This window comes from Gastrolobium bilobum, unplaced genomic scaffold (genome assembly GCF_033153095.1).
Source record: "Gastrolobium bilobum isolate Gb01-03AN ecotype WA unplaced genomic scaffold, APGP_CSIRO_Gbil_v1 utg6114, whole genome shotgun sequence".
NCBI lineage: Eukaryota > Viridiplantae > Streptophyta > Magnoliopsida > Fabales > Fabaceae > Gastrolobium > Gastrolobium bilobum.
This window is the reverse complement of record NW_026895817.1, coordinates 76,731-95,787: the sequence shown is the minus strand read 5'-3', so window position 1 is coordinate 95,787 and position 19,057 is coordinate 76,731. Positions and strand designations below refer to the sequence as shown.

The 19,057-nt window shown below is 33.6% G+C and overlaps 4 protein-coding genes across 4 annotated transcripts; 2 read left to right on the top strand and 2 right to left on the bottom strand.

The window, feature by feature from the left end:
- The first annotated feature begins 2,173 nt into the window (after positions 1–2,173).
- Positions 2,174–2,872, top strand: LOC133296191 (NDR1/HIN1-like protein 10). Its single transcript, XM_061495137.1, has one exon. It carries the CDS (start codon positions 2,174–2,176, stop codon positions 2,870–2,872), a length of 699 nt encoding a protein of 232 aa, XP_061351121.1.
- A 4,098-nt stretch (positions 2,873–6,970) lies between these two features.
- Positions 6,971–10,632, top strand: LOC133296184 (protein PLANT CADMIUM RESISTANCE 10). The gene is made up of 4 exons (XM_061495129.1): positions 6,971–7,182; positions 7,522–7,709; positions 9,112–9,338; positions 10,193–10,632. The coding sequence occupies exons 2-4, from the start codon at positions 7,529–7,531 to the stop codon at positions 10,361–10,363; spliced, it is 579 nt and encodes a 192-aa protein (XP_061351113.1). The 5' UTR covers positions 6,971–7,182; positions 7,522–7,528; the 3' UTR covers positions 10,364–10,632.
- A 982-nt stretch (positions 10,633–11,614) lies between these two features.
- On the bottom strand, positions 11,615–13,918 carry LOC133296168 (pentatricopeptide repeat-containing protein At1g71420). Its single transcript, XM_061495116.1, has one exon. The coding sequence runs from the start codon at positions 13,916–13,918 to the stop codon at positions 11,615–11,617; it is 2,304 nt and encodes a 767-aa protein (XP_061351100.1).
- A 1,371-nt stretch (positions 13,919–15,289) lies between these two features.
- Positions 15,290–18,943, bottom strand: LOC133296187 (pentatricopeptide repeat-containing protein CRP1, chloroplastic-like). The gene is made up of 4 exons (XM_061495133.1): positions 17,562–18,943; positions 16,517–16,669; positions 16,346–16,417; positions 15,290–16,235 (listed from the first exon to the last, which is right to left on the bottom strand). The coding sequence occupies exons 1-4, from the start codon at positions 18,783–18,785 to the stop codon at positions 16,113–16,115; spliced, it is 1,572 nt and encodes a 523-aa protein (XP_061351117.1). The 5' UTR covers positions 18,786–18,943; the 3' UTR covers positions 15,290–16,112.
- Between the last annotated feature and the right edge of the window lie 114 nt (positions 18,944–19,057).

Below are 19,057 nucleotides of genomic sequence, written 5' to 3'. Positions count from 1 at the left end.
ATAATTATATGAGAGGCCAGCGAATGTTTAATGCATTGCATGATCATTTTTAAAATTTATATAAAATTAAAAAGTATAAGTTAAAATAAATATGTACGAGAAAAAATTATAACAACTCTATACATAATTAATTTCAAATAATTTAAATGTAAAAAATAAGAATAAACTTGTAATTTCAAATATTTTATTATAGGGAAAAACATCTATCCTTTTAAAGGATATAAACTTATATCATTTTAGATCGTAATCGTTGATTTCCGTCCATCAACGGTTATAATCTATTGGGTCAAACTTAATGGGCCAAATTTATTATTAATTAATTTAATTTTGATCCAATAAATTATAACTATTGATGGACGAAAATCAACCGTTATGATCTAAAATGATATAAACTTGTATCCTTTAAAATGACAGATGTTATTCCCTTTATTATATTAGTTAAAACTTTAAAATTTTTAATGAGATAAGTGGTTATATATATAGTTTGAAAATACTTTAAAAAGAGTAATGCTAATAGTTAAAGTGATAATATTGTATGAAAAAGTTTAAAAAGATTTTTAAAAATACTTAATACGGAAGAAGTCAATTGATTAATAAAAAATGAGAGTATATTAAAAATTATCCTACTTTTATAAATAAATACCTTAATTCAATGTATTAAAAAATGCTAATAGTTTGTAACAATTTTGAAAGGTTCAAATCACATATACGGTGATTAAAAGTTCATTCAACAACAGTCCACTAAGAATTATTAATAGTTTATGTACATGAAAGTATTGTTTTAAATTTTTTGAATAAATTTCAATTAGTAATATAATTACATAAATAGAAATATATACCCAAATTTGAGACGGCTAACGGGGTGGGCGTGGGCCCTCACCTTCGGCCTCCTCAATATTAAAAAAAGAAAGTATATGTAGCGAATTAATATTTATTTAACTTTTGTCACTGATGTAACATTTTTTTTTTTTGAAAACACTAATATATAAATGTTTTTATTATTGGATTTTATAAGAGCTATGTTGAAGGAAAAGTGATTGTCTAATGTTATAGAGATTTCGTGTTGCGTGCCGTAGTTTTTTTTTCTTTTTTCTTTTTTCTTCAAAAAGTGTGAGCCCTACAAAATATTATGTGTATAGGAAAATTTGTTGTGTCATATTAAATGACAAATGCAAATCCCTTTATTATTTTAACTTCACATTCAGTAATTAATTATTTTGACTTCTAGTTACTTTTATTTTAAGGTTAATATTTTTTCAAGTCACGTGAGAAAAGAGTTTTCTCCTACATACTCATTGAAATTTTGTATCGCTTATTAATTTTTTTTTTTTAAAACTTGGTGGGTTCCCCTGCATGAGAAAAATCTTCTGTAACATGGAGTTAATTCTCTCGTGTTAAAATTTCATATTACTTGATTATGTGAAATTTTTGTGTCTATTTCTCTCTTCACATGTATTAAATATGTATGGTCCAATTATTATTAATGAAGAAAAAAATAGACACAAAATTTCCACATCATCAAATTATGTAAAATTTTAACGTAGGTGAGAGAATCAATTCCCCATGTAATTAATATGAGAAACTATTAACCTTTTATTTTAGAATTTTGCATCTATCATTTAACATGACCACAATAACTTTATTACACATACAACATTTTGTGGGACCCGCAATTTTTGAAACGAAAAAAAAAAAAAACTCCGACACGCAAAACGAATCTCTATAACATGACAAATCACTTTTCCTATAACATAACTCTTATAAAATCCTTTATTTTAATATAGTTATGCATTTATAAGCCTATTATAAAATTTATTCGATTTCAACTCTTTTTTAGATTTCTTTTATGGACCCATGCACATATAAAACGAGTAATAGTTTTGGATAAGCATCATCAGAAGTTGGTGGCTGTTTCGGGTTTACCATCTACGCACATCGAACTTTGCATCGGTCAAAAGAATCCGCTGTTAATCAAATTCCTTTCACGTGTGAAAATTGTACAACACGCAGACACCTTCACACAACCGCGTCGTTGCCATGAAATCTTCAATGCATTTTCTATCTTATATATACCCACCACTCCCTTCTCCCTTCTCTCACAATTCATTATTTTCGCAATAACTTCTCTTCATCTCTATTCTCCTCTGTTCGATATTTTCACTCATTTGCAGGCATGGCCGATAAGCAAACCCACTTGAACGGTGCATACTACGGTCCCGCCATTCCACCACCGGCGGAGCAACACCGCCACGGCCACCACCACCACCACCACGGCAGAAGCTGTTGTTGCTGCCTCTTGGGCATCTTCTGGAAGCTTCTCATTGCATTTGTTGTCCTTGTTGGCCTTGTAATCCTCATATTCTTTCTCGTGGTTCAACCCCGCGCTTTCAAGTTCTCTGTCACTGAAGCCCAACTAACCCAATTTGACTACACCAACAACAACAACAACAACCTACGCTATAACATGGTGCTCAACTTCACCGTTCGCAACCCCAACAAAAAGTTGAGCATATACTATGACAAAGTGGAGGCATTGGCATTCTACGAGGGATCAAGGTTCGCCAGTTCTGACGTCATCACGAACATGAACTCCTTCCGACAGTACAAGAAGAGCACAGACACAATGAGCGGCGTTTTCTCAGGGCAACAACTGCTTCTGCTCGACAATGATCAGGTCTCAGATTTCAACAAAGACAAGAGTGTTGGGGTTTATGACATTCATGTGAAGCTCTATTTCAGGATTAGGTTCAGGCTCGGAGACTCCATTACCCGAACCATTAAGCCCAAGGTCAAATGTGACCTCAAAGTTCCCTTGAGTTCTAACACAACCTTCACTTTCTTTGAGACCACCAATTGTGATGTTGATTTCTAGGTTCTACATATACTCATTTCTTGGATTGGTTTTGGAATTTTCTTGCTTTGCCCATTTTATTTTATTTTACTTTATTTGTATTCCAATGATTAATTTCGTGTGACTTTTGTTTTTATTTTATTCATTCTTTTACTATATGTACTGTATACATTTCCACGCAATAAATTTTTTCCAGCGCTTTATAATTTCCTGTTGGAATTAATTTAAGGTCTACGTTGCAAATCGTACATATAAGTCTCTTTGTGTTTTTTTATTTTTTTATTACTCACGATTAATTTATTCAGTTTTCTAGTCTATTGTTTGCTAATTATAAAACCGTTTTTATATAATACATATTGAAAAACCATTTTACTAAAATGAGGTAAATTACTTTTACCTCATCTGAACATGTGACTTGTGTAAAATATTATTTCAAGTGACATCATAAAAAAATTATTATAAGACATCATATATATTAGCAGAATTTTCAGTATAGTTACGTGGAAGCCTAATACTTCCCTTGCCAGATAATTTAACAGGTAATGTGAATTGCATAATAATATAAATACTTGAACCTTGTTATCAAAGTGAAAAGAAATATAGTCTCAACCGCGGAAGGTTTTAATCCGGTATATATTTAACTAGCTCCTATGACTGCCAAACTTATCTAGAAAAAGCGTACACACAAGTACGTAGGAGGTGAGCCATATCAGCAAGCAAGAACGGAGATACATACATTATACGTACATAGACATTTGAACAAATATTCTATTAAACTAAATAAGCTATAAATATGTGGATTAATTGGTGGGGAGTTATTTCAACTTAATTAATGATTTTGAGTTGGAGTCATAGATACGTAACTGTATTAAAATTGGAAATGGATTCTCTCATGTGTAATCTAACATGATCATGTCATGTGAAAAGATCTTAACCATTAATAATTAAATCAACGGTGATGATTGTAACTTTCTATCTTTATATTTTTTTTTTCTCTCCTCCCTTATCATCATTCATCCACTCATGTATGGTTATGATTGCTCCACATGACATGATCATGTTAATTAGCACATGAGATGACCCACTCCCATTAAAACTTGATATAGGAAGAACTTTGTTGTTTTTTGTGGCTCTACATGTGACTCGATCGGAATTAATCGCCGCCCATTAGCGGTCAAATATCAAATAGTTTATAAAAAAATTAGCTTGGCTTGAAGTTGATTAGGTTAGTTTGGATGTAAGTTAGAGTTCATCTTTTATCTTCTTTACTAAAAAAACTCACTAAAATAATGTCTTCTTATATTAAAAAATTTAAACGTGTTTTCATATTAAAAGCAACAAAATATGGACACAATATTCATGTTTTTGTGGGAGATTTATTTTTTCTGTGCCAAATTTATGTAAAATTAAATGGGTCTCGTTGTGAAGAGAAGAGAGAGAAAAAAAATTAATAAAATCATTTAACTTTTATGTGAGTTTGGTAAAAAAAAAAAAAAAATTCTGCAAGATAAACAAAATACTAAATCAATAAAATAGATAGTAGATAAAGGATGATTCTTTCGCTTACCAAAAAAAAAAAGGGATGATTCTTTCTCTTTAAATTCACTTATAGACGAAGATTAATGTTACTTTCAAGTTTCAATTAACCCAAGTTAGTTGGGGTCCGCTAAATTCACTTATACATAGTGTTCAAAATTTTATTTACTTAAATATTAAAGTGAACACAATATTTTATTAATCCTTTTGTTTTTTGAACATTTAAATTCTAAAAATGTATTGTTTTTCTTATTTGGAAACTCAACACTCTCATTTGAGTGCCTGGAGTAAACAGCAGGTTATTTTTATATTTGAAAAAAATATTTTTGTTTTCATTGTATAATTTTTTTTCCTTCCACATTCGTACCGGGCTACCGAAAAGTAGATGCATCTTGTTAATATAAATAGTACTAATTAATTTTTATAAGCTATCCCAAACTGTGCAGTCTTATACTTATACTTGCACAGTCTTTGGAATCCTTATCTTTCGGGTGTCGATTCGATTCATCATGTAACTCCCCGCTGGAAGCCTGTTTGAAGCCGTTTCTTCTTCACGCCCTTTCGCACTGACGATCACTTCCCACCCTCGTCAGCGCTTGGGAGGTTACAAATAGAGTCATTAAATATAAATAATCAAAATTAATAATATAACTCACACTTACACAAAATGATCGTATCTCTCTCTATATATTATATAGAATAAGTATAATAATAATAAAAATTATTAGCACAAGTTCGAACCTCACTATTTTGAAATATTTTACATAAAATTACACCAACTGATTTAGTCCATAAAAACAATGTTAAGTTTAGAATCGGTTTAACGTAACTAAATTAGCTAGTGCAGTGGCGGATCCGAAAAATTTTGTTTATGTCCGCACATTTAGTGGCGGGGTTCGGGGGCAGTGCCCTCGAAATTTTTGTGTGTGTAAGGAAAGTTTAAATCAATGCTTGAACTCGCTCATAATCTAGTTGCTTCTATAACAAGCTGCAGACAATAGTTTGACCAATTATTTCCCTCCTAAATCTTATCAATCCTCCAAAATAAATATGAGAATATACTTCAGTACATCCATACATCATCATTATACTTTATAGAGGTGAATAAAAAATTCAACGCTATTTGTACAGAAGGCAATCAAAATCACAGTGAAGGTCTCGTCTCTAGATATTAACTTATTTGAGAATGTCAGGCCTGCAATCAATCATCTCTTTTTATAAAAATAAAAAAGGAAACAAATGATGGGAATGGATACGTGACAGAGGAGGAAGAATAAGTTTTCTCTCTAATCAATTTGTGTTGCTACGTTGCTTTAATCATTTCCGTACGTTGCTAACTAATATAAGAATAAATATCTTTCTTGGTCCCTTAAAAAAAATTTGGTCCCCACTTTAGTCCATTATAAAAAAAAAATAGTCACTGGTCCCTATGAAATTTAAAGTGGATCCATTTTGGTCTTTTTGAGGGATTAATGTAAGTCTTTTTTGAATTTTTGAAGGACCATGATTTTAACTAAATTGATCAAATTTAAATTTTTTAGCAACTTAAAAAAGTATTTACTCCTAATATATATTGAACCAAGAGACAATTAAAGACTTACAATAAAAAAAAGTTTGAAATGAAAAAGTTTATGTACGCACTCGCGGGTATTTGCCGCAAGTGCGTCCGCCAGTGAGCAGGTGATTGGATTCTTGATGCAATTAGCAAAGTTAAATGTCTTAACAACTAAAAAACAAAATCAAATTTAAGTTTATAAAAAGAATCTAATTTAAATTCTATGTTCATATTCACTTTTTCTATGCTTCAAACAAAACAATACATAAGTGAAGGAAGGAAAGACGTAAGATAGCTATATATCCTCTGGCCGACCGATTATTCGATTAGATTTACCCAAGTTTTATAATATAAAGTTTGGAAAAATTATTTCTGTTTTGATGCAGAAATAATTTATTTGTAATACTTATATAAAATTGAGTATGCTCTTATCAATTTCTTTTTCCTCTCTTTTTTTTTTTAAAAAAAAGATCCAATCAATTTTATGCTTTTTGAGACGAGATCCAATCATTTTTACAGTGTGTTAGGACAAAATGTAAAAAATAAAACAAAAAATATTTGTGCTTTTAAATAATATTTATATTCTTTTACTTTCATAAAGAGGTGAGACCCATACTTTTATATTTTTTTTGTTTACTCTCTCTCCTCCTTTATCTATCTTTTTCTCTCACTTAAAATGACATAACTTTACATCCTTTAAATGATACACACTTTTTTCATAAAAAAATCAGAGATAGAATAGTGTTACAACACAAATAATATTATTATCATATCTTAACCGATTATTTTCGTCAATCGACAGTTATCATTTGTTGTAAATTAATAATTAATTAATAAATTTTATTTGTGAAAATAATAACCATTAATTAATAAAAATCAATGATTGAGATATGATAATCACATTAATAATAACATTATTTCACACTAATAATATTCTATCCCAACAAATTAAACCCATAAATTTTAGAAGTAAAAATAGGAATTTAGAGTCCTTTAAACGCAATGTTTGGGAAAAAAGTAACATCGAAGGAGCGCATGAGAGAACAGTGACTCATCCGTTATCTCTCTCAATTTGTCTTCGGGAGATACGAACCAGAAGTTTCACACAAAGGAACGGAGTTAGGATTTTCTACCTACATTTGGATCCAACAAATTCTTCATATTTCATTGCAAGTCACTTTATCCTCTAATTTCTCTGCTTGCTTGATTCATCTAAATCGCCGTTCCTTAACCTTCCAAGGTAAACCTAATTTGTTTCTTCATTTACGATTCATCCCTTCATTTATAATTCTCACCTAATTTGTAAGAATGAAGATTTGGATCAGATCTGATTTCACATAATTTGATGGTTTCCGTTTCTCGCGTTATCTGGAATGTTCGTTCATTTGTTGCGATGCTATAAATATATGATGACAAATAATTGGTTGGGTTCTGTTTATCTTTGAACAAATATAATTAAGATTTGAATTTCCATGCGTGAGTTGAATTTCAGCTGGGTTGATTGGAAATAAGCTCGATTTATCGGTTTTTGATAAATTTTGCTTTTAGAGGAAGAAATTTAATTAATTGTTTCTTGTAGAAGCAATATGAAGAATCAACATGGTTATGTGCCACCTGCTTATATCCCTTTGGGGCAGTCAGATTCAGAGGCAGTGAATGTCTATCTGCCTCAGCGCACTGTACAACAACCTAGTGGCGATGGATCAAACCAAATGCAGGCTCAGTGGTCTTCTGGAATATGTGCTTGTTGCGATGATATGCAGAGCTGTATGCTACTTCCTTACCCTGTGACCTTCATTTAATACAAAGGTGCCTCTTGACTATGTTTAAGGAAACTTGGTTGTGTCCTTGTTCTTTGAATCCTAATCATGTTAAGTATTTCCCTTTTAAATATTAATGAGTTCCTTCTATTTTATATCTTAATAACAAAAACAAAATGGAATCCTCACTATGTGACCCAAAGGTCACTGGTTGTAGTCATGGAATTAGTCTCTTGCAAATGCCCATAGACCCAACCTAGTGGATCCAACCCTTCCTCAGTCCTTGCACATAATAGAAACTTTATTGCATCGTCGTCCCCTTTTTTCAATAACAAAAATGAAAGGATCATTGCTGTACTGTAACACAGATCAAAATGCTATTTTTAGGTTTCTAACATTATATCATATTCAGTTTTGTTAAAATCCTTTTGTTCAATTTTCGTTTTCAGTGTTCTAGATAATGGAAATTTCTCTTTATGTTTATGATAAAACTCTTTTTGGTAAAAAGCATGTGGAGTCTGGCTTTAAAACCCCGAAAGCAGTATTTTACACTGCACCATTATGATTTCATTTTCTATCAATATGGGATGATTTTTTACGTTATTTCTTTAGGAATGTCAGTTGAACTACAACTTATCAATATATTCAACCCAAATTGTTGAAAATTTTGACCAAATGCAGAAAACACAGTCATAAGGAATTCTCAAGGAGGTTGAAGGGATATATTTTAATACAACAATAAAGAGATCATTTAAACTTAATTCTGAATCAAGATCTTAATTTTTTTGGTTGATTGCATAAGATAGAACCGACCCCAATTAATTTGGAATAAAGGTGTTGTTGATGTTGATTGCATAAGATAGAAGGTTAGGGCTTATTGTTGATTTGCTTCTGATTGTGCTAGTGAGATTGAGGGATTATATCACAAAAATCATACAACGAACTGAGAAATTAAGAACAGCTGCAAGGGAAACAATGTGGAAAAGCTCTTAATTTTAATCATTCTTTTCTTTCTTTTTTATTGATTTTAGCCTCTATCTTGTGTTTGTTGCGTTGCCTCCGTTAAACATTATTAATTATGTGAACTTTTGACTCATTGAACTTATTTATGGATGGTGACTTGAATAATCTTTTAATGACTTTTTTCCTATTTCACGACATTGTTATTTAATGTACATACAATAATAAGGGCATGGAGAAAACAAAATGTGTCAACATTCGGCACCTTAATTAGTAAAATAACTCTTTAATTAAAGATCTTGTTAATTCAAACATTTAAATTGTAGTGTTACAGAAAGCTCTTGTTTTGTTTACCCTCTCTATGTCACAAAAAGCTCCCGTTTTGTTCTTTTATGATATGTAATTTATCAACTGAAAATATGAGCTGCAAACTTTCATCATTGGTGCAGGTTGTATAGGTTGTCTTTGTCCTTGCTTTGTCTTTGGGAAGAATGCAGAATTTCTGGGTTCTGGAACTTTCCTGGGATCATGTGTGACCCATTTTATATTGTGGAGTCTGGTTAATACAGCCTGCTGCTTATTAACTGATGGCTTGTTTTTTGGATTACCTGGATGCCTGGTTTCATGTTATGCTTGTGGCTACCGCAGGACCTTAAGGTCAAAGTATAATTTGCCGGTAATAATATTACGACTATGCTTTGCATGAACTTAATAACATGATTTTTCCTTCTATTTTCCTTTAAACTTTTGATGATTCTGCGTAGTCCCCAGACCTCTAATATAAGTTTTGTATTTAGCAACTGTAGTGTGGCTTTTTGAGAGACTGGTTGATGAAATTTAAGTAAAATATTAAATAGTACTGCAAGTTAATCAGTCTTTGAATTTGAAGCACAAGACTTTAGGCACTTAGATTTTTAATGGATAAAAGAACTGTTTAGATATGCTAATATGGAAAGAGCAAGAAATCCCCAGCAGCTAGCGCTCTCTTCACTTCCTAGAAACCGCAAGCGGCAACCCCAACACATAATTAGAGACAGTGAATTCAAAATGTATCTAAAATTTAAATGAGATAAAAATGAAAGAAATGATATCTGTATTGTGGTAGAAGTAGATAAGGCAGATTGATGGATGTTATTCCACTGGTCCATATGTCCTTGCATTCCAGATCAAGAAATGAGCTTATCTAGGAGAAAAGTCCAACATACTTTTACGACATGCTATTTATTCATATTTCAAAGTACTTCCTGGCAGAGCAGGGGCAATTTTCGATTTCGAAAGGCATGTTTCTCTTAAGAATACTTCTGGTACTGTGAAACACTGCTTAACAGGGTTTCACGTAAAATATTTTCCTGGTTACATAATTGTTCCTTGTGTGTCATAATAATCTATATTTTCTTGTTAATTTGCCTATAATAGAGATTTTTTTGTATTTATTTTGTATGAATTGCCCAATCTAAAATTTATTATTTCATAAAAAATAAAAAATTGTGACGATGCAATGCTATAATGATATTCTTTTGTCCTATGAAGGAAGCACCCTGTGGGGATTTTGTTACCCATTTTTTCTGTCATCTGTGTGCCATTTGTCAAGAGTACCGTGAGATACGTGAAAGAGCTGGGGATTGTGAAACTACAGACATGAAGCTGGCTGTAGTTACAGCTCCACCAGTCCAGACAATGCAGTCAGATTCCAAGCAGTAATGCTACTCTCCTTCCCCCTCCACTGTGTATGATTTGAAGATTTGCAAACTTGACTAAGCCTGTGGCTCGTTAAAAATTACGCACTACAAGTTAATGTACTTACACTATAATGCTGATGATCGTAATTCTCAGTTTTACTCTTAATTCTCTTCGAGAAAACTAGTAGAATATCAAATATACTGTTGTACATGAAATTTAGTATGTTAAATGCCAAGACATATGAAACAACTTATCCCATGGTATTTTCGAATCGTTCATATCGGGATCATTCCAACTAGCAATTTCACAGTGATTTGCTTCTCCCGGAGCAGGGTTTATGTTTGAGATTTATATTATTGATTTACCAACATAAAAGCTATGTCATCGTTATTGACGGTTGCGATGTAAAACTTCGGTATAATCGAAGTTCACGAAACCTCCCAAGTTGATTCTGCTTCTTCTTTTTTTCTGTACTCAACAGGGACAGGACTGGAAAATGCACGAGAAAAGCGGAGGCTTTATTGTATGGTGTGATAAATAAAGTTGGGAAAATCCATAGGATGTGAAGAAAAGCGATGATGTTGAACCAAAAGAGAACTAATGAATAATAACTCGTAATTAACAAGTCATAATTGGGCAATCAACGTTTGAACTTGGTTTAGCTGTTAATAATTTTATTTTTAACATTAAAAGAAAGAATGTAATTAATTATATACTAATTTCAAACTGTTAATCCAAACTCTGTAGATTAGGAGGTTAAACCATAGAAATGCACAACATACAAAAGTCCGGAGTGTAAGCATTTTACAATATTTAATTTTTTTTTCTATTGCAATATTTACATTTGAACAATGGAAGAAGCAAATGTGCATGCCGTGTGGATGACTATTGAAATCTATAATGTTATAGGAAACATATAACAAAATATCAATCTAAAGAGATATTTATGTGATTCTTCAGTTCAAAATTAATATTCAACAAACATACTGTGTAATTATTTCAGCCTTATAAATATAATTTTCTTCTGAATGAAGAAACGTTGTTAGATGTTTTCATACCTTATCTCCAACTTCAATATATTCATGAACTTAGCAAGCAGCTAACAGTGTCCTCCATACAATTGCATTGCACTGCTATTTAGCAAAATTGTGTGCTTCCTCGACTAAAGCAGCTTGACCCAAAAGATCCACCTTGCAGGCATAGTGTGATCTAGTTGAGGAATGCAGGTATGTGTTACCAATTGTCATACATCGGGGGAATGCAAGTGCTATGTTACCAGTAGTCATTACAAGAGCATGTTGGATATTTGAAATGGTGAAAGCGATTTGAATCTCTCACAACAATCTCCTTCTGAAATAGATATGATGCTAATTTCATGAAGTTATGGCAATCCACACAGATACGGATATTCTTCATTATTTTAATGACATTCCCACCACAAGGCAAACTTCCTTCATTCATTACAGCAAATGCTAATGCCATCTTCTCGCTGTGATGAAACAATTGATCTTCTTTGTGCTCCACTTCCGTGTCATACAAGGCTAAGCTAATCTCTGGCACATAGCCAATCTCTTTCAATTGTCCAATCAAGATCTCAAGCCGGCTTAAAATGGCCCCCCTATCTGGATGTTGTTGACCACCAGAGGCAAACTCATGAACCTGCTTTCCAATCTCAACCCAGCTTAATCCAGGTTCTTTTCTTACTTTAGACTCTCTCATTTCCCTCCTAATCAGGCCAGCTTCAATAAAACTACCGTCAGAAGAATATATGTTTGACATTTGTACATATCCCAATGAATTCTTGGGCTCCAACTCTTTAAATTTATCAGCTGCTAATTTGGCCAAGCGAGTCTCACCATGCTTCCGGCAAGATCCAAGTAATGAACTCCAAATCACAGAATCAGGTTTCATTGGCATTTTACCAATCAACTCCTCAGCCTCAAATATCTGTCCAGCTCGTCCATATAGGTCAACCATGCAGGCATAGTGATCTAGTTGAGGAACAATACCGTGATCATCAGACATAGAGTTGAAAAATTTCACTCCTTCATCAACAAGTCCAGCATGACTGCAAGCTGAGAGAAGCGCAACGAAGGTTGCAGAATCTGGACGGACATTCATTCGCTGGAAGAGCTCGAGTGCATCTTTAGCTTGCCCGTGTAAGGCATAAGACTTCAGCATTGAATTCCAAGAAACCAAATCACGGCAACCCATTTCATCAAATACTTGTTCAGACAAAGCTAAGGAGCCACACCTTGCATATGCATGTATCAAGGCATTTGAAAGAACTGTATCTTCCTGAAACCCTTTTTTAATTACTTGTGAGTGAACTGCCAGGGCATGTTGCTCAGTCACAAAGTATGCACAAGCTTTCAAGGCAATTGAGAACGTATGCCAGTCTGGCATAAAATTTTCACGATGAAGTTGACAGAAAAGGAGGAAAGCCTGCTCAGGATCCCGTTCTGCAAACACAGTAATAATAGCAGTCCACGACACAATATCCTGTTGGACACTTGTATCAAGGAAGAGCCTATAACATTCAGAAATGTGTCCTCCGAGATTAGCATAGGATTTTACCAATGTAGTTATCACTTCAACTTCTGAAATAAGACCGCTTTTAATAGTGAGACAGTGCAATTGAAAACAGTTCCTGAGATGTATGTTAATGTCATGAAAAGCACCGCATTCATTCAAGGAAGAGAAGACACTAAGTAGTGTGGCACGGTCAAAGCCAATTCCATTGCAGTACATATGTGTAAACAGACTAATGGCTTTGTCCCCAAGTCCACGAAATTGAAAACCTGCAATCATTGAATTCCAAGATATAAGATTTCGGAACTCCATTGACTTGAACATGGTCCAGGCATCATCTGCTGTTTGATCATAACCTCCACTGGAACCAGAGCACTTGCTATACATGGTAATAAGAGCATTTGCAACATATAAATTGGCATCCAAAGAAATTTTCAAAGCAACTGCATGTACCTGCATGCCACATCTAATGTCATGCTCCTCACACGCGCTAATCAAACTTGCAAAAGCAAATTCATTGGGGCGGAAGCGAGCCAACAAGCCAGAGAAGAGAGAAAAACACTCTCTGATTAGGCCAGATTGGGCATATCCCGAAATGAGAGCAGTCCAAGAAACAACATTTCTGTGCTGCATTTGATCGAACAGGTAGCGAGCATAGTCTAAGTGGCCACACTTGCAGTACATATTTATGAGGTGATTAGTGAGAAAAAGGTCATTTTGAATTGTGGGGGATTTGTCAAGTATGTAATGGTGCAGGGCCATGCCTTGTTGGAGGAACTTTTTCTGAGCACAAGCATGGAAAAAAGAGGCATAGGCTTGAAGGGACAGAGAAGAGTGGGTGTAAAGAAGTGAAAGAGCTTCTTCAAGGTTGCCTTGCATGGAAAGAGCACGTATCTGTGCATCAATGTTTCTGGCTATGGTTTCTGGTTGTGAACTTGAAGTACAAAGATTGTGCAACAAACAACGTTTGAGGAACACAGAACACACAAGCTTGGTGGAGCGTAGCATCAACGTAGTGAAGTCACTCACAACTACAAGTGGCATTGTGGCTTTGTATGCATAGTTAGTTATTTCATCACTGATTGTTGGGTTGCATGTTGAATCCCAAGAAAAATATTAGACCATTTACCTCTTTTTGTTGGATTTTTGGGGAGGAAAGTGATTGTGATTTTAAATAAAATAATTTTATGTCATTTTAAATGAAATAATTTTATGTTATTTTTTATGAAATTATGTCGTTTGGATATGTATTTGTTAGATTTTAATTAAGAAGAAAGAGAAAGTGAAGGAGAGAGAATCTAAAAAATTATCAAATACACACAAAAATAACGCAATTTCATTAAAAATGACATAAAATTCTATCATTTAAAATTACAAATACTTTTACTTTTTTTATAAATATCACTTATTTCTTTGGTCAGATTTAAATTTAATTTGTTAAAAGGTAATTTACTTTAATTTAGAGTAGATAAATAAATTAGTTCAATAATTCAACTAACAAGCAATTAATGAAAATTCTTTCAAATGTTATTTTTATTATTAACTTTGTTGATTAATTCAATTATATTAATCGCCATCAGGTTTTGAATTTTGATTCTCTCCGATGAACACCGCACCACCAACCCTTGCTAGTATAAGTAGATAATTTTAATCATCAATCAATTACTCAATAAGCAATACATATATATTTATTTGTATGTTATTTCTCTATACATGGTAAAAAGTAGCTCTACTCATGTATAAATCTATTGTCACTTAAAAATGGGGAAAAAAATCCAAATGCTTTGGTTGAATCAATTGTTAGAATCTAATAAAAAGGTAGACTAGTTATTTTTTTTTTATTTTTTTTTGGTTATCTAAAATTTACTATTTATATTTATGGGAAATCAGTTTCTCATGTTGTAGGAATGATACTATTTCTTCTTGTAACAAGGATTCGGTTCTGATCCTGATTTTTTTTTTTAAGTGTGAATCACACACTTGATTTATGTGTGCAGGTCAAAAACTCTTGATATGTTACATGACAAAAAAATGAATCCTATATTTATATTCTATAATACATTGTTGCTTTTTTCCGGTAGGACATTCAAAGTATAATGCCGGTAGAGAAAGTTTAAGTGGAATAAAAAAAGTTTTTATAAGAGTTATGTTGTAGGAAAAGTAATTGTGTAATGTTATAAAAATTCGTTTTGCGTGCCGTAATTTTTTTTTTTTCTTCAAAAAGTGAACCCCACAAAATGTTGTATGTAGGAAACTTTCTTGTGTCATGTTAAATGACAAATACAAACCCCACAAAGGAATGCATTCAAATATGATTTGTATTTTCTGTCAAGTACTTTTTGCATGATTAAATAATGGGTAATGTGTAATGATTTGTATGTTGACCATCCCAACTGGGGGATGCAACCACCCTGACCACAGCCCCACAAAAACTCATGGTCTTCAACCAACTTCTGGCTAAGAAGAAACTCCTCAAAATAATGTATAGTGAATTTCAAAAAATAAGAAAAATGCCACAGGCTGAATTTACAACTCTAACACTCCACTCTCCATGAAGACAAAACTTGGACATGATTACTGTATTTCCTTGTGTGGGTGAACTATCTCTCAACATTAATGGTGAGAAAAAGCAGTTGATGCTATCCTGAGCTAACTTTAGACTTTCCTTGCTCTGTAAATTATGATGCCAATTCCCATATTCCCATCCAATAATTAGCCAAAGATGGCACATCATTACATCTTTTGCAGCTAATAACATCCCACTCTTTAATATCATGATCAATAATATCACATGAAGAACCTTCTTTGGACTTCTCCAGGAAAGGAAACATGGTCTCGTAAATGGATGAGATTAGCAACCATTTTACAAACCCCAAATGTCCATCTCAATCCATTTTCCAGCACCTTTCAACCTTCAAGGAGACTCTGCCACACCCATGATGGACACTGCCCTCCTTAAGTTATAGAAATGACATAAATAAAAAGTACTGCACTTTCAACACTCTAGACATGAGGGATCTCATTCTGCATCAACTGTCATCCCTGTTTCATCAGCAAGGGAGGACATTGTTGAAGACCTCAATTCTTGTTTCTACAAACCGGTCTCCAGCTAATCCAGTACATATCATCACATCCAATAACAAAATCAGTACAAAGCTCACCATGGATTTAGCAATGCTCGTTCAAATTCCAGATAATCATGAACCAGTGAATGGCTTCCACAGTTCCAATCCCTTGGTTAAATATATTTGTTTCCAAAGTTCCTTCGTTCAAGCACCGATAATGCAGCTTGTAACATCTGTCGAGCTTTTCTATCAGGAGTGCATCCATCAGACTCCATTTCCTTGTAAATAATGGGAACCTGACCATAATATTATCAGCATGAATTAGGCAACTAGATCTTACAGCCTGTGTTTCTTCCATTTGTTACAAAGAAAAAGACAAAAAAAATAATTGAAGAATTTACAGCACCTCATCGAACTTTTTGGCCCGTATAAATGCCTTCATAAGCGTAGTGTAGGTGACCACATCAGGGCTAACTCCCTTCATAAAGTTATAGCAATTCCATCAGAGATTGTTAAAGAAATATTGCATTAAAAAAACATACTGCTAATATTTCTACTGCTAGCTAGTAATGCTTACACTTTCTTTTATATGATGATAAACAGATATTGCTTCCATATATCTCCCAGCATTACCAAATGCATTGATTAACATATTGAGCATAACAATATTTGGTTCGATTCCCTCCGCTTCCATGATCTGCAGCACCCTGATGGCCTGTTCACATAAGCCCTGACCAGAAATCAAATCAGTTGTGCCGAACACTTGTAATCTTAAGAGTAAATATCTTTTTCGGTCCTCAGCAAATTTTACAATATTTGCTTTAATCTCTAGCAAATAAAAAGACTATTCGTGGTCCCTAGGAAATTCAAAGTGGACCCATTTTAGTTCTTTTGAGGGACTAATATGGGTCTTTTTTGAATTTGTGAGGGATCACGATTTTAACTAAATGGGTCCATTTTGAATTTCTTAGGACCACGAATAGCCTTTTTATTTGCTAGGGACTAAAGTGGGCATCGTGAAATTTGCTGAGGACCAAAAAGGGTATTTACTCAAATAGAAGAAAAGCAAGTAAGCATACTTCTCTTTTTTCCCCTCCTTTCTTACTTCTCTTTTTTTTCCTCCTTTCTTTTAAGCTACAAATTTAACAATTTAGTTTTTTCCATTAAGGTTGTTAGATTGTGGCCCAAAAAAATATGGGAAAAAAAGAGAGAGAAATTTAATGATATGTCATTCTCTATATATCCCATCCCAAGAGTTACAACGTTACTCTTCCTAAACGATCCCAAAAAAGGTTTAACACTTCAAAAATTAATTTAGTATAGTATCAACATTGTTGGTTATTAATCTTGATATATATCAATGGAGCATAAAAAAATATCGTATAAAAAGTCTAAATTAGCACAGGTACACGTATCAATATCATACCTGATATAATATGAATACGTGTATACTGTATACAGCAGGCCACATAAATATTGTCCATGGTACCAGAATTCAAATAAGACACAAGATGAAGATACCAGTACATCAACTATTTTGTAGTATTTGTGCTTCTTAGATAAATAGTTATAGCCAAGAAGAAGGTTAGAACAAAAGGAACAAGAGAAAGGAGGTAGAATACCTGCTGAGCATAAGCATTTGCTAACACACAAAAAATGCTCGGTGAAAGTAGCAGACCTTCGGACTTTAGTGCTTGTACACACTCCCCAGCATTCTGAAATTTCCCATATTGTCCATAAATATCAACCAAAACAGCATAAACAGCCCCATATTTTTTATTTCCCCTGCGCCTCATGCTTTCAAAATATTTCTTTATTATATCCCACTTTCCCTGCTCCCCCAAGCAGCTAATAATGGTGACAAAGATCTTCGGGTCAGGATATAATCCTTGCTCTTGCATATCAGTAAACAAATGAAGGGCTTTGGTGATATCACCCTCTTTGCAGTGCCACTTAATCAGGGAATTCCATGTCACAATATTAGGCCTTACACCTTCTTTTTGCATTTTCTTAAACAAATTCAATGCTTCACCTAATTCACCATACTTGCCAAATGTATCAATAAGACTGTTATAAATATGCGAGTCTAAAGAAATTCCCCTCTCTCTGATCTCATCCAGAATCTTTATTGCTTTCTTCCACATCCCATTGTCCCTATAAAGCCCAACAACCTTGCTATACACAAATGAGTTAAGTGGAAACCCCTTTCGTTTCATCTCATTGATTGTTGACCAAGTATCTTCCAACCTTCCTGCACTAACATAGTAATCCAGAAAGATCTCATATGTTTCTTGACTCCTCCATATGCCAGAATCATCCATTTCCTGCAATAGCTCATTTGCAAGTCCTAACAGACCTTTCTTCAAGAACCCTCTGAGCAAAATGTTGTACAAAGTCAATCTGGGTTTACACCCATAACAAATCATTTCCTTAAACAACATATCAGCCTCTGAAGTCCTTCCAACAATTCCAAGGGCTTCAATCAGATAGGTATAAGATAATGAACCAAGCTTAAACCCCTTAGCTTCCATTTGAGCAAGAAGTGACAGAGCTTTATCCAAGTCTCCCTCTTTGCAACATTGGCTAATTAATTGGCTGTACATTTCACTGGGAAGTTCTTCCCCAAATCTAGGATCATCAGGGCACTTAAAAAGCACTTTTTTGGTATCAAATTCTGAACCCACTTCTTTAACACCCTTGTTTCGAATCAAGCGATTTGAGGAATTAAGAAAGTTGGGTTTTTTACTACGTTTGATACCAGTTGCACGAGATAAGCAGAAAAGAGCGCCACCATGATTGTATGCTAATGAAATTTGCTTAAACCACAAAACGGAGTGTATATCCATGTTACTACTGTGCAGCACCTTGTGTTGTTTCTGTTGCAAACAATCATCACAATTCAAAGGTAATCATATTTTCATATAAATAATGAGAAAAAAGAAGCAAAAACAAAAGAGCGAATGAAAAAAAAAAAACTATGGGTTGAATGTTTGCCGTTATCTTCAAAGCAATTTGAGTTTCTGGTCAGAAAATAAGGAGCTGCCAGCAGTTGACTCGGTTACCAGGCTATACCAGACGGAGTGTACAATGCCCGAACCGGCTTGGACCGACCTGTTTT